Source organism: Aptenodytes patagonicus, chromosome 4 (genome assembly GCF_965638725.1).
Source record: "Aptenodytes patagonicus chromosome 4, bAptPat1.pri.cur, whole genome shotgun sequence".
Classification (NCBI taxonomy): Eukaryota; Metazoa; Chordata; class Aves; order Sphenisciformes; family Spheniscidae; genus Aptenodytes; species Aptenodytes patagonicus.
Window position 1 is genome coordinate 27,416,241 of NC_134952.1, and position 14,112 is coordinate 27,430,352.

Consider the following 14,112-nt stretch of genomic DNA (forward strand, 5'->3'; position numbering starts at 1 on the left):
TTAAGCACACCTTGATGCCTGCTTCGCTTTTGAAAGAAGAGAAATGCTGTCAGGTACTGTGCTGACCCTCACACATTTTTGCAAGGCCACGCTCACCCCTTAGCAACAGGAGGAGACGCCTGCAGAGGCGTCGGAGGCACCTGCCGGGGCCCCGCTCCTGGGGCAGGAGCCCCACGGCCCCCGGGTCCGAGGGTCTGGGCGGGGGAGCAAAGCCTTTTCCCGCCGCGGGGGGCTGGAGGCTCTCAGGTGCTTCGTGCAATAACGTTAATTAATCTTAAGGTGTTCAATGCAACAGCCGTAACCAGCAGCTCGCCGCGTGCACGGGCGCCTCCGTGCCCTCCAGGAGCCGCGGGGTGGGGGGATCGGCTGCCCCCCAAAGCCGGGGGGGCCTTGCCACCGCCACCGTCCCCCCGCCCCGAGGGGTGCCCGGCCCCCGCCGCCCCCCATCCCCCCCCAGTCGCAGCGCCGCCTGCGATGCGATGCTCGCGGCGGGGAGGCGGCGGCGCGGGCATTTGCATGGGCTGAAGGCAAAGCGGCTTCGCCCGTCTGTTTTATTTTTAGCTGGCAGCTCAGCTCAGCGCAGCTCCGCTCCGCCGGCGGGGCGGGCGGGGCGGCAGGCGAGGGAGGACCGAGCCGGCAGGGCGGGCGGACGGGGCACCGGCGGAGAGAGGTTACCGCAGGCGAGCTGCAGCCAGCCGGGCTGCAGAGCGCCGCCGCCCCCGGCCCCCGCCTCGGCGGCTGCGAGGCAGGGAGAGGCAGGCAGCGGTCTCCGGCGTCTCCCCGCTGCCGCCGCGGCTCACCTCGGGCTGGCGGCTCGGTGCCTGGCTGCTCCCCCGCCGCAGCCGCGGCGCGCCGGGGCCCTGCAGATGGCCAGTCCCGGCCTGGAGCTGGGAGAGCTTCAGCCTCCCCCCGAGTCCCCGCAACCTGAGCTGGCCTTCACCGAGGCTCAGAAGTGGATCGAGGTAAGACCGCGGGATGGCAGGGGTGCGGGCGCCTGACCCCCATCGGGGCGACCCGGTGTCCTTCCCTCCCTCTTACGCGGGGTCTGTAGGCATTTTATTCCGCGCCGAGCTCCGTTCCGGCCCCCTGCCGCCCTCCCCAGCTTTGCTCGCTGCGGGAAAGCGACTGGGCCCCTCCGAGCCGCTGCTCAGCCCCCGCGCAGCGTGCGCGCCTCTGGATGGATCCCTGCCCCCCTCCCCCCTGCGCATCTCTTCCAAACTTAATCTCTTAATCGCATTTCCCCTCCCCGCCCCCGGGGTTGGGATGAACGGGGCGGCCGTAAACAGGAGCCGCGCAGGTGCGCGGAGCCGCGGAGCGGGCGCGGACGCGTCCCCCTAGCGGGGCTCCCAGCCGCGGCGTCCCGGGGGCGGCGAGGGCCTCCCGCTCTGCTGGGGAAACCTCTGGCCCTGCGCCCTTCCAGCTCCCTTCTCCCGCGGGTGGTGGCCGCGGCCGCGCAGGTAACGCTCCGCAGTGCGCGGAGAGGCGGGCCGGGGCGGGTCAGCACCGCTGCGGCGTGGGGGGGTGCGCACGGGGGGCCTGGGGCAGCGCGTTCCGCGGGGGAGCTCCCCCGCAGCCCCTTCTCCCGTCGCTCAGCCGAGCCAAGGAGAAACGTTCAGTCTCGCTCCTCAGGCAGGGCAGAAAAGCAGATCTGCTTGCTGTTTGCTCGTGCCATAAAATGCAAAGACAGGCAGGTGGCGGGTGAAATTTAATAGTTAAATATTTTGGCGTGTAACAATAGAGACACTTTAAATAGCTCTTCATCTGATTGCTGGTACAGAACATGAGTGAAGGTGGTATAAACCCAGATACCAGGGTAACAGCTCCCTTCAGCTGCAGGCTTGGAATTTAATCTGCAGCTTTTAGTAAGCCTCGGTGGATTCTGTTTTCTGACAGTGGTTAGGCAAACTCTTGTTAAAATTGTTGTGACTTTAAGATTCCCTGGAGCCCTGGGAATTTCAGACCGTAATGGTTCACTCCAATATCAGCCGGAAAGGTAATGCTGTGTCAGGCTTCAGGGAATTGGTACTGACACAGTAAGCTGGCTGGTGTAGGACCAGAGGCAGAAGAACAATGAGGAACGTGAAAAGAAGGGCTTTTGTGCCAAGGAAAGGTGAGTATGCAGCCTGGAAGAGGAGAAGTGAAGTGCGTGTAATCACCGATTGTCTGGGGAAGATGAATATGGTGGTTTCTATATAGCCTTCTGTAGGACTAAGAGAGAGGCACATGACTCCGTCATATGTATGGTACATAAAATACCTTGTGACCATGAGTTCTGCCAATGAAGCCAAGAACTCGATGGCGAAGCAATTCTCTGTAGGTAATGAAGCTGCCAGCAATCACTCCAGGCGTGATAATAATTAAGGGACTATAAGTCTTCCTGTATAAGAGCAGAAACTTGTGGGTCAGGCGGAAACTTCCCTCTTGGGCAGTTTATTCCGCAGTTCACCGTGACGGGAGGTCTCGCGCCTGTTCCTGTGCAACCCAGGGCCTGGTGAGCAGGGCAGAAGGGCTCTTACCTCCTTGTACCCTCCATGCAGGCCCGAGAGGTCCATGTGTACAAAGGAAGCTGCCTATAACTTGTTGTGCTTCGTCCTTCACTTTCTTAATCTGCTCGATGCATGAATGACAAAGCTGTAATGTGCTGTTACTATTGCCACCGTCCTCTTGCCTTGGGAGCCTGGAGCATCACCATGGCTGTGGTGCGAGAGGGAAGTATCTGCCTTTCCAGCAATGGCCAGAGTGGATGCTCCTGCTAAGAGAAAGGAGGAAGAAGCTGCCAGTGAAGCAAATGTGGCTTAATTTGCCTAACACATTATATTTCCTTTTAATCCCAGTTTGGCTTAAGCTCTGGAGCATGAGGGTTATTATCTCTTCCAAAAATCTGGTCAGCGTTCACTGTTCTAAGTCTGGATGATTTGGACTGAGCGAATTATGCAGAACTTGACACATTAGTCCAAAATTACTGCAAAGCAATGTCAATCTTAAAAAGAAATAAAAAATTGAGGAATGTTACAGGTATCAACATTCAGTGTGCCAAGCCCTATTGATTTGGGTGAAAACCAGAAATAGGGATCATGCTGTGTCTGGCTACTAGACCCATCTGCTTCAGCTGGCTCTGTAATTGTCTCTCACCAATTTATTCTTTGGCCTAGAGATGTTAGCAAATGTCCAGTGTGTTGTGTCTTCCAGCTCGCTTCTGACCATTTAAAATGACATCTCTCTCAACTGAAAATAAAAGAAACCATTATGGTTGCAAGCAGGGCTGGTGGACCTCCCTAGTATGGAGAAGACAGGCTAGTGAGGATGTTAGCAGTGTGAGACAGCTTACAACCTGTCTTAGGCTGTAAAATAGTGCCACGCAAGGAAATTAAAGCAGAAATGGACAGATTGAAAACTCTGAGCGTGCTGTGTATTTTTATTTCTAATGATTGTGTGACTCGCTAGTTCGATTCCCATCTGGTTTAAATCCTCATGTGAGCACTGTCACCATTGTGTAGCACTGACAGGAATCCACCCTGTGGTCTGCAGTGCATTTCTCCTCTGGTGGGGCTGGAAAGGGAGGCTGTCCTCTTTTTACAGATGGGGAGCCAAGACACGAAGTGATGAATGTCTAGATCTGCAAGGATCGAGGTACTTCCCTTCTTCTGGTCCAGAGGTCTTAGGGGTCTTTACTCCTTGGGTCTGTGACCTTTCACCAGAGCAGGTCTTCTGGGTGCCAGAAGTCGTCTTTTTCCTCTGCCAACATCAGTTTAATCTGGATGCTGCAGGATAGGGAAGTCTAAGTTGCACTGAAGTTTGGATGGACCCTCATAATAATCCTCTTGTCTCTCACTGGAGTTCTGAACCAGTAGCACTACGGTGTTCCGCTGAGCAGGGAAAAGGGCCAGAGCTCTGACTCTTACTGCGAAGCTGCTTATATATTTAACAGTTTGTGTTTTGTAAGAGAGTATTTTGAGTGGTGATAGATTTGGTGTCATCTGTATGTTGCAGAAGGTGAGATTTTGGAATTCTGTGGACTTTTTGCTTTGATCGCAAGTCACTTTGGGTAGGAAACAGGAGTTCAGCCTTGCACACGTATTTAATTTTGCACAAATATCAACCGTGCTTCCCTCTGTGTAATAGTAAACCAGTCCTACTATTTTAACTTGGCATGTGCTACTTAAGTGAAGAATGCCCTCTTAATGATAAAATAAACCGTATTAGTAGCACTCAGAGGAATTAAAATAAAGGCACCAAATGAAAAACCCTGTGAGAGTGCTACATCAATCTGCATTATTAAAGGTGAGGTATCTTGTTTCAATTAAAGCATCTCAGTTTCACTGAAAGAATATATCAGCCTTGTAAAGCCTAGTGGGTTACTACAGCAAAATAACAAATCTAATTTAATCTAATGGCCTGTAATTTTAAAATGTCAAGGTTCCCTGTATGTGTGTTTAAACTAGAATAACTGATGGTTGAAAGAACATCTGTATAAACAGAGTTATATTCTTGCTGCAGAGATTCGTAAGAAAGTAATACAGTAATAAAGTCGCATTTAATACTGGTGTAACTCCTAAGGGTATTGTTATCTCCTCATCGCACCTCCTAGCCTTGCCTCATTAATATGCTCTCTCCTCATTGTTGAGACTTGGTTCAATTAGGGATGGCTTTTCTGTAGACTTATATTCCTTAGAAACTTTGCCAGCTGATAAGAATGCTTCCCTTGTAGTTGTATGGTAATAATAAACGAGTCATGTTTTTCTGTCCCCTATGGTCAGCGCTTGACTTTGCTGTTCCTTCTCGATGTGTATAGGCTAAAACCCATCAACTTATAAGAAGTCCACTACTTTTCTTCTATATATATATTCCCTTATGAGAATTCTCTTCTTAAGGAGAAATTTGCCAGCCAGAGGGGTTTGCTGAGTGTGTGGGGGTTATTTTATTTTTTCCTTCTAGCAGAACACTTACCTCTGTTAGATTTCCATATTGAAGGTGGCAGTTTTGAGTTGGTAGCAGTGGCATCGCTTCTTGGAGAAGTGGTGGGGCTAGGTGTATTTCTAAGTGCTTCTGGATGTGTCACATCATACAGCAGAATAGGCCTGCCACTTCTTCACCACCCTCTCTGTGAAAGAGTATGAGGGGTATCAAACCAGGAAAGTGACTGAGGCAAATGAACTTCATGTGACTGTCTTGTGCCAGGTAGTCTGGAAACAACGTTTCTTTAGGGTGTCTCTCCTTTGTGGGGACGAAGTGCGAGAGAACTGAGGCTTATGGCTCCCATTGCAAAAACATAACTTCAAAGGGGATGAAGGTAGTTAATTGACAAAATCTTGTCTACTTGATGAAGGGACTTCATTGGAAAATCTGCTGGGGGGGTCTGCAACTTGAGAAATACACAAGTTTGTTTATATGACCTTCAAAATGTGGAATGACACTAACTGGGGTGCCCTCACTTTGAGGAACATCAGAGATAAAGCTCTTTTGATGAAAAGTATTGATTAAGCTAACTAATTCACAGATTACACAAGTAACCTATGTCCCACAGGAGTGTTTCTATTTCCAAATATGTGTAGATATCAGCTTCAAAGCAAAGGAAGAGTAGATGTTAAGATCCTTGAATAGGCATTGTAGTTCCACCGGACATTGATACAGTTCTTAGAATGGTGGTGCCTCTAGCCAGACTGGGACCTTTGGGTGCCACTGCAGTCTTGCTGTTACTTGGATAGGAGTGGATCAAATCCAAGAAGCATTTTCTCCAGTGAGCAGTTCCAGAGAAGGCAGTCCGGCTGCCCGTGAGAGTATTTGAATACAACCATTTAAGTATAGAATGATGCACTAAGCTTTAAGACTGCATGGTTTTATTGATCAAATATTGTAGGAAAGTTGTTGAATTAGCCTCCAAGCAGTGCCTACAGTTCAAATTTCTCAGCATTTAGCCTTTCTTTATTTTTTTCTTTTTTTTTCTTCTGCTGGAAGAGTGTCTTACCTATATACTTTACATAATGTATTGGGAATGAATTTATTAAAGTGAGCAAGTGTATTCTCAGACTAGAAGAAACCTGTGCAAATGGCTTAGACAAGTTGTCTGATTTGTGGTCAGCTAAAGTTAGGCCACATGAATCCTTCCCACAGTGTCTATGAAACAACCATGAAGAGTCAAAAGGCTTCTGGTCCTAGATGGATGTGAATGCAGAATAACTTTACTGTGGTTATAGTGACTGGACTTGGAAATGAATTCTTCACTGCTATCTCTACATCTCCGGTGGGCAGTGTTTAGGGATTGCAGACAGGGCAGATGGGATGCTCTTCATTCTGGCTAAGTTAGTCATTCAGTGGAATGAAACTAAATTGATTTAAAGTGGGTAGAAGAACCCGCCCAAACTCTCTGACCCTGTCAGACTACCACCTTCTAGAAATTTTTTCCTCTCCCAGTTGCCTGGCAGCCAACCTCCTGTCCTGTATACATGGACCCAATTCCCTTGTCATGAGATCCGTTTAAGCCATGTTACAAGTAGCGCTTGGCACTGGGGTGAGAATAATCAGAACAGCAATGCTATTGATAAAGGGATAATGTCAGGAAATGCCGGACTGAGCTGTTAATTGTCTTAAAACTGAATTAATTTCTCCTTTCAGTACTGAAATTTTAAAATAGGTAAAAGATCTGCCCTTAACGCCAGTCTGGAATGCCATTATGCAGTTGGTGATGAAGATCAGTTAACGCAGCTATGTAACCTCATTGCACTTTTTCTGCTAGTGTTAACTACATCTTTTAATTATTATTTTTTAAGTATTGGTCCTCTAGAAAGGAAGGTGGAATCTTTTCCCAAGTATGGAGGATAAATAGCAGACTGATACAGCAGAATTGTTTTCTGGCTTCTAAAATGTGTTGGCCAATCTGAGAAGTGTTATTCTACAACAGGTTATGAAAACTGTATTACTTTTTGTTTGGAAAAGCTACCAGTCTAGAAGCTTTTCATCCATGGATGAATGCTTCTGTGTGTTCTCTGCAAGCATCCCAACAAGAACAGTTTTTAAATAAGGTTACAGAAAAAGTAAGATTTATAGGGGTGAAGTGTCATTTAAAAGGGCAGCTGCATAGGGGGAAGGTATGAACGTTTTGGTATGCAGACTCTGAAGATCTAAGCTTTCCCTCCTTCTCCTCCCAATATATCATTTAAATAAGAAAGTACTGTCTTTCCTTGCCCCGCTCAGTCCCTTAGATCACAATGACTACAACAGCTACTATGGCACCAATAACATAACATCAAAATTGATAGCTGAAACTTCTCCCAGCTATGTTAATTGCTGTCTCAGGGGAAAGGGCTTCAGTGTGTGTCCTCGAGACAGCCTTGTAAGAATGTGAAGAACTATTACACACCCCAGCTTAAAATGAAAAAAAACCCCAACCAACCCTGCGTATTACTGCCTTTTGTTTTATAAACAGAATAAGTGTACTCCCTGTACCTGGGACAGGGTGGGGGGTGACCGCTGGGGCAGCAGCTCTGCTGGAAAGGACCTGGGGAGACCTGCGGGACAACAGGCTCGGCATGAGTCTGCAGTGTCCTGGCAGGAGGAGAGGTTAGCCCTTTATGGTTATTCTGGAGCCGGCAGATTGATGGACATAGTTGGTTGCTTCTGCTTGGCACTTGCTAGGCCACACCTGGAAGACTGCATCCAGTTTTGGGGCCCAGAGTGCGGGAGGGACATTGGTAAGCTGGAAGGAGTTGAGCAGAGAGCCCCCAGGCTCGTTGGGGCTGGAGGACTTGCCCTGAGAGAGAGAGACTGACGGAGCTGGGCTTCTTCAGGAGAGGTGGCTTTGTGGGGACATGGCAGCAGCCTCCCAGCACCTGTGGGCAGGTTTTTGAGAAGACGGAGCCAGGCACTTCGCAGAGGTATGTGGCAGGAGGGTGAGATACTTGTCATAAACTGAAATAGGGTTGGTTATGACTTGGCATAAGGAAAAGTTTCTTCGCTGCAAGGCCAGTTGAGCATTGATGCAGGTCGCCCAGAGAGGCTGGGAGATCACCATCCCTGGAAGATTTCATGCCCGACTGGGCAAAGCTGGAAACGGCCTGGTCAGACTTGAGAGCTGCCCTTGCATGGAGCAGGAGGTTGGACTAGAGGCCCTCCGAGGTCCCTACCAACCTGAATTACTCTGTGCATCTATGACTTCTTGACAGTGGGTGAGTGAACATCACTTAATTTTATTTTCAATGCTACTTTATTTGTTGCTTATATTATTGTAGTGCTTAAGAGCCTGTTTACATGAACAAGATCCTTCTCTATGCAAAAGCAAAACTCCTATGGCTTACGGCAGGCATTTTCAGGGTATGCTACTGAGTTTCCTTTGTAGAAACTCCTCAAGGCAGTGTAAAATATGTTTGGCTTCCAAACTAACTATTTTTGCTAAACCTGTTTTATTTTAGAAAACTGTAAATACGACTGATTTCCTTGGCTTGGTGAGACTTTTTTTCTTTTGTTATTTAATTCATTGTGTACTGCTATAATTGACCAGTAAGGAATTAAAATTATTTCCCTTGCTTTTCAGATCTCGAGAAGATGATGTGCAGGCTTAATTCTTGAGAATTCAGATGCTAAATCCTTAAGAAGTTTTTTGTTTGTGGTATTAGTTGGTTTTAAGAATCCTCTACCTTGATAGTCACTTTGCTCAGTTCTAGTGTAACTTGCTACTGTTCACTAGTTTTTTTTATTGTATGTGTGTATATGATGATTATTGCTGGTAATCCTTACCTTAGCAGAATGGCTAGCTTAATGATAGAGTTAATAATAGAACTTGCATCTGATGTTAAAATAGACTTAAAATAGTCTAGTGACTTCTTGGTTGGTGAGGAAAGGAGACAATCCACTTCATTTGCCCATTTTGCTGGTTTCTGCTGTTTTGAGGTCTTGTGCCTAGTATCAAAGACAGCTTGATTTTGAAATCAACTTTGACAAACTAAGATCTTGAAAAATAATACTGCTGTGGCTTCTTGGCTCTGGCGTCGTTGTCAGTGATTCACAGAGCACTTCACAGGCTAAGGAGCAGCGTGGTGGAGGCAGGGGAAGCAATTCTTTAATTCTGCTTTGTACGGCTGAATGACTAAGGTAAGGGGGAAATGCTCTTCATTAATCTCTCCTTCACAGAATTTTCTCCATGATCCTGGTTCGTGCTGGAAATCAGACAGGGATTTTTGCACTATGTGATCCCACAGTGAGTTTCAGGAACAGCATGAAAGGAAAAATTCTGTGATTTCTTTTCCCTATACTATTCCAGCCTCCAAAAATCTCCCTACCTCCATCTGACCTTCCCATGAGATTCAGAAGAATCCCAGCCCTCCGGTTATCTACAGGCTATAGGGAAAGTGGCTGCACATACTCTATATAGTGCAAAAAACCAGGAGTCCTCATCCTGAGACTGTAAATACATTCCCTGTTGTTTCCTTTCCTGTAGGCATGGGTGGATCTCAGTACAGTATTGCAATCATGAGCAATCAACTCTCTGGCTGGATTACAGTATAATTTAAAAGATAAATTAGGCTGTTACCTCCCTTCTGTTCCTCTGATCACACATTGCTGTGATTCAGGTTTTTCTCGCCAACAGTGAGGAGCTGAAATCTCTAAAAAGATTAATACAGAAAAGTTCCCAAAATTTATTTTAGATCCGATACATTCAGCAAAAGTGCAGGTCAAGGGCTTTAACATACGGTATTGGTAATACCTGATAGCACTGCATCATGTGAAGTCCCTTACACAGGATAGGACTCTTGAAAGGAGAAGTTGTGAACTGAAGATGAAGAAAAGTGTATCTTCCAGTATTGGAACTTTCCATTTCCAGAGTGGCAGAAAAATGCTCCAAATGACCTTTCCACTAAAACCAGAAGGCCAAGAAACTCAGATGAATTTGTACTTCAGGAGCAGGCCACAGACTGGCACAGATGACTGTAACCTTTGCTCTGACTTGAGAAGCACAGTCTTGCTTTTGCGTAAGTGGAGGCTGATGCCCCTAAATAACTGATTTCAAGCGGGAGCAGAATGATTGCACAGCTACAGAGGACAGGGAGCTGAGGTTAAAATCTCTTTGTGGTGCTTTGCTTTGCAAGCACTGTTTTCCATGAAATGCACAGAGCTACGTTAGGCTGTTGTATCACAGCAGAAGATTGTGGCTCTGGTGGAATTGAGAGGTTGTCCTACAATGCCTTAAAACAAATGTAAGCCCCAAATCCAAACCTATCACTTCAGTCTTTAATAGCGTATAAATATTATAGGAAATTGTGGAACTCATAATAATTTAATTTCTTGAATGTCAGTGATGCATGTTTTATACCTGACATGGGTGTATTGGGTACTCCCCTCCATCTTCTCCCAAACAAACTCTGAAAGTCCTTCATCCAAATGCCTACTTTACTAATCTAGAAAATTCTTAAATAAGAGATTTTTCTTCAGTCTGCTGTCAGAGAAAGCCTCAGTGTCTGAGGAAAAGCACTGAAGTCTCCTCTCCCCTCCCACCCCCAAATTTTCTTGCATAATTCTTTGTTTTAAGTATTATTAACTGCTTGCCTTTGTTAACAGTTTTTCTTAGATTTTCCAATTTTTTTTCCAATACAAAAAGGAGACATGGTGTGTTAGCTAAAGTCTGCTATTTGTCAATGAGCATTTTCTGACTGGGTTTGGGGAAGGGGAGGGAGGAATGAGGAGAGGCAGAAGCGACCGCCTCACCTCTGTCAGACCGGCATGGGCAGGGATGCCCAGTGTGCCAGGGCATTCAGTGCTGAATCCCTTGGCTCTGTTTCCGTGCAATTGTTGTGATTCATTTCAGTGGGCTAACTTGCATGTATTGTGGCAACAAAAACAACTTTGGAAACTTTCTTTCAGTCCAGAAGCATAACTGTAAATATCTAATCTAAATAGAAAAAAAAATGACAGCAGCTAGATAAGTGTTTTTTCTGTTTATCGTTTTCCTGATTCTGATGAATTGGTTTTTTAAAGTTGTGGTTTGGAAAAAGGAAAGTCCTGATTTGGGAGCATGCATGTACGGTGTCTGTCTTCTGCCAGTGTTTGGATCAATTAACGACAGCCAAGAAAATAAACTGTTTTCCAGAAAAAATTACACTGGCAAGAAAAAGGAGGTGTCAGAATTGGTGAGTCATAAAGGTGACTCTCTTCTGAATTGAAAGAAATCATATAAAAGCTTAGCCTAACATCCTACCCCTCCCAAAACCAATTTTTATTTCAGCAAGGGGGGCCTTCAGTTTTGGAATAACATGAAAAAACTCATAAATCAGCAAAGTTCAAGCGACTCAAATGATCCTTTATTAGAAACAGCTTGTCTTTTCTGAAGAGAAGCAAAAATACGCTCAAAACATTTTAATTATGAACATGCAGATCTTCAGTCTTGCTGGGGCCTTATTTTCTCCTTCCCTCAGATCAGTGCCACTCTACCCATGTCGCTCCTCTGCCGAGGGTGCTGGGCTGATGGGTGCTTTCTGTCAAGGTGGGCACTTCTGCCTGCTGGAGGTGCAGGCTGTAGGCAATGTTACGTTTTTCCCTCCAAACAGCCCAGGCACGTGGCCACTTCTGAAAGTGGAGGCGGTGGCTGTTGCGTTGCGGTTCCTGGCATCCAGAGCCTCTTAGATTGGCACAGCACAGCTGAGGGTTTAGATATTCCCTTTGAGGAGATGAGTGTAAAGGGAGCAGGGTGTTAAAAATAAAGCTAGTGAAGCTGCAAAGTAATTTCACCTCCCTCGCTTATCTTTCAATGATTATTTTCTCCCAGGAAGCAGTCCCCCAGTTAGATTTGCAGAGGTTCACTTGGTATGGGTGCTCTTCAAAGGCGAACATCAAACTGGATTTATTCCAGCCTCGCATATGAAGGATGCACTGCAGTTGGTGCTAGAGCCTTCTCAGAGTATCCTAAACAAAAAGATCCATACTTGCCTTGAAAAATGCATCTCGGTAATAAATGCTTTGCTACTTCATTCCTTTCCCTCATTTTGTTTCTTGTGAGTAGCTTCAGGGGAGAAAGTAAGCAAAACTGTTGTAGATAGCTGTGGGATAACTTAATGAAAATTCACAGGGGTAGCTCTGAGGTGACATTCCAGTAAGATTTAATAGAAAACTTGTCTACCAGTGCTTGTGGGATTTTTTCCATTAATTTCCACTCATTGTAGTTAGGTAGTGTCTCTGATGTAGCACTGCTGAATAATAGTTTTAATTCTCTACTTTTTATTTTTGGATTTCAACCGAGACTCTTGAGTGCATATTCTGGTTATAGGCAGATCTGGTATTTGTGGTTTTTCTGCCCCCCTCAATATTTCTTAGTTTTTCAGTGCAGCGCTTAATTCTCCAGTGCCATACTGGGTTTTCTGTTTTATTTTAGAATTGTGTGGAGAAAACTTGCATTTCAGCTTCCCACATTAAGGGCCTTGAAATCAATAGATCAAAGCCAGAGCAGGCTTCTTGGAAGTGGTGCAATCTCAAACTGTGTTGAAAGCTTTTGTTTTCTGCATTTTTCCTGTCTCTTGGTATCTCCCAAGAGAAGGAATAGTGTAAGGGGGATCTCTGTGTAGGGAAAGGGGAGTATCCCATCACTGTATGCTTGGGGTACAGGGCTATGTGACTAGGAGGAGCTGACTTCCAGAAGTAGCAGTCGTGGCAGCCTTTGTACGGGATGGGGAGCTCCAATATGAAGCATCAAAGTGACAGTTCCCTGCAGCTTGAAGTGGGCTCCAGTATTCCCAGTAAATAGGTGCTGTTGGAAAAAGTGCTAGTGGAGAAGAGGCTGTCAGTGTTAGCTATGGGCAGTGAACATTTCCAGTGTGTGCAACCCCAACCAGGTTAAAGTTTTCTTTTAGGATTGAGCGGGAAAAGATAGGCATCTCATACATGAAAAGGTATGGAGACAGCAAAACATAAGCTCCTATTTTTGTATTTGGTGGGGAGGGAGAGTGCTTTAGACTTAAAACTGCAACTGCATGCAAGGTATAAGTGGTTGGTGAAGCAGATGTGATAGAGTCAACAAAGTTGAGATGCCTACGCATGTCAAAAACTGTTGCTGGTACTCTGTTTACTTTGAGGAGAAGCTTTCATTTCTTCAACAAAAAGCAAGTTAGAAAAATGGCTCTTCTACAATGTAGAAAGCTTCTGGCGAGGGGAGAAGTCACTCCAACTGTGTACAGTCGTGTCCTGTGTTGCCCAGAGGTGTATTGCAGCAGATTTCCTTAGGACAATGGCATGAGACAGAAGGAGCTGCTGTCTGACAATTCTTCCACAACCAATTGCATTTATGGATTGCCATGAAAGTGTCTTATAAATGACTGAGCTCAAAGCAGTATTTGTTGGCCTGTGCACTTGTTCTGCTCCTCAGAGCTGTGATTTCTTCCTGTCAGAAGTCTAATGAGGCTGTTGGAGGGAAAGAGTGCATTTGGGAATTTCTAGAGTGTGGTAACTATAGCTCTTTCACTCCCAGCACAGTGACAGGTTATTTGGACTAATACAACTAGGAGAATTATGATTTTGTTCTTGCTAATAAATCAAAGTGCCTCTTTCTTGCTCATCAACAACCCATCTGATTTCAAATCTGACTTTTGATTGACTAGAGGGCTCTGGGCCATTTTACTTGCTGTTTGTGTGGGCAAGGTTGGGGGATTTTGTTGTCTGTAAATGGCTGCCCAGTAACCCATCTGTTAATGCAGAGCAGTATAGGTTGCAAAAGGCACTCACTTGATGCATCTGTCACATGTATGCTGCCAGCTGTCTGCATCCTATGTGCCCTAAGTGCTTTAAATATCCTTATGTAGGGGAATGGCTATTGCAAGCTCACTTGAATAATTTGTGTGTAGTTGGTCATCCATCCTCCTTGTATCTTCCTATCTTCTGGTGCATATAGCTTCAAGGTTTTTCTTCCAGACTTGTTCCTGGGTTTCTGAATGGGCCCTTCTTTTTGGTGGTGTTTTGAAGGACTGATAAAGCTGCATTGCCACTGCAAGCACCATCATAGGAATCAGAGTATATTTCTTAGGTAAGAAATGCAGTATCTCTTATTTCCTGTGCTGTACGTTGGAGCTTAACCAAGTAGGTAAGGTCTTGGCTCAGAGCAACTGCTATGCCTTGAGCTTCTGATGAATAATCTTATAC

General features: G+C 45.9%; 1 protein-coding gene across 3 annotated transcripts in view; it reads left to right on the top strand.

Annotated features, from left to right (window-relative positions):
- The first annotated feature begins 797 nt into the window (after window positions 1-797).
- LIMCH1 (LIM and calponin homology domains 1) overlaps window positions 798-14,112 on the top strand; it is a 183,350-nt gene continuing 170,035 nt past the window's right edge. The window contains exon 1 of one of the 3 annotated variants that reach the window (XM_076336171.1): window positions 798-962. In XM_076336171.1, the coding sequence (XP_076192286.1) occupies window positions 867-962 (96 nt within the window). In that variant the 5' untranslated portion in view covers window positions 798-866. The remainder of the gene's footprint in view (window positions 963-14,112) is intronic. The other 2 variants (XM_076336173.1, XM_076336174.1) reach the window with 2 other exon arrangements.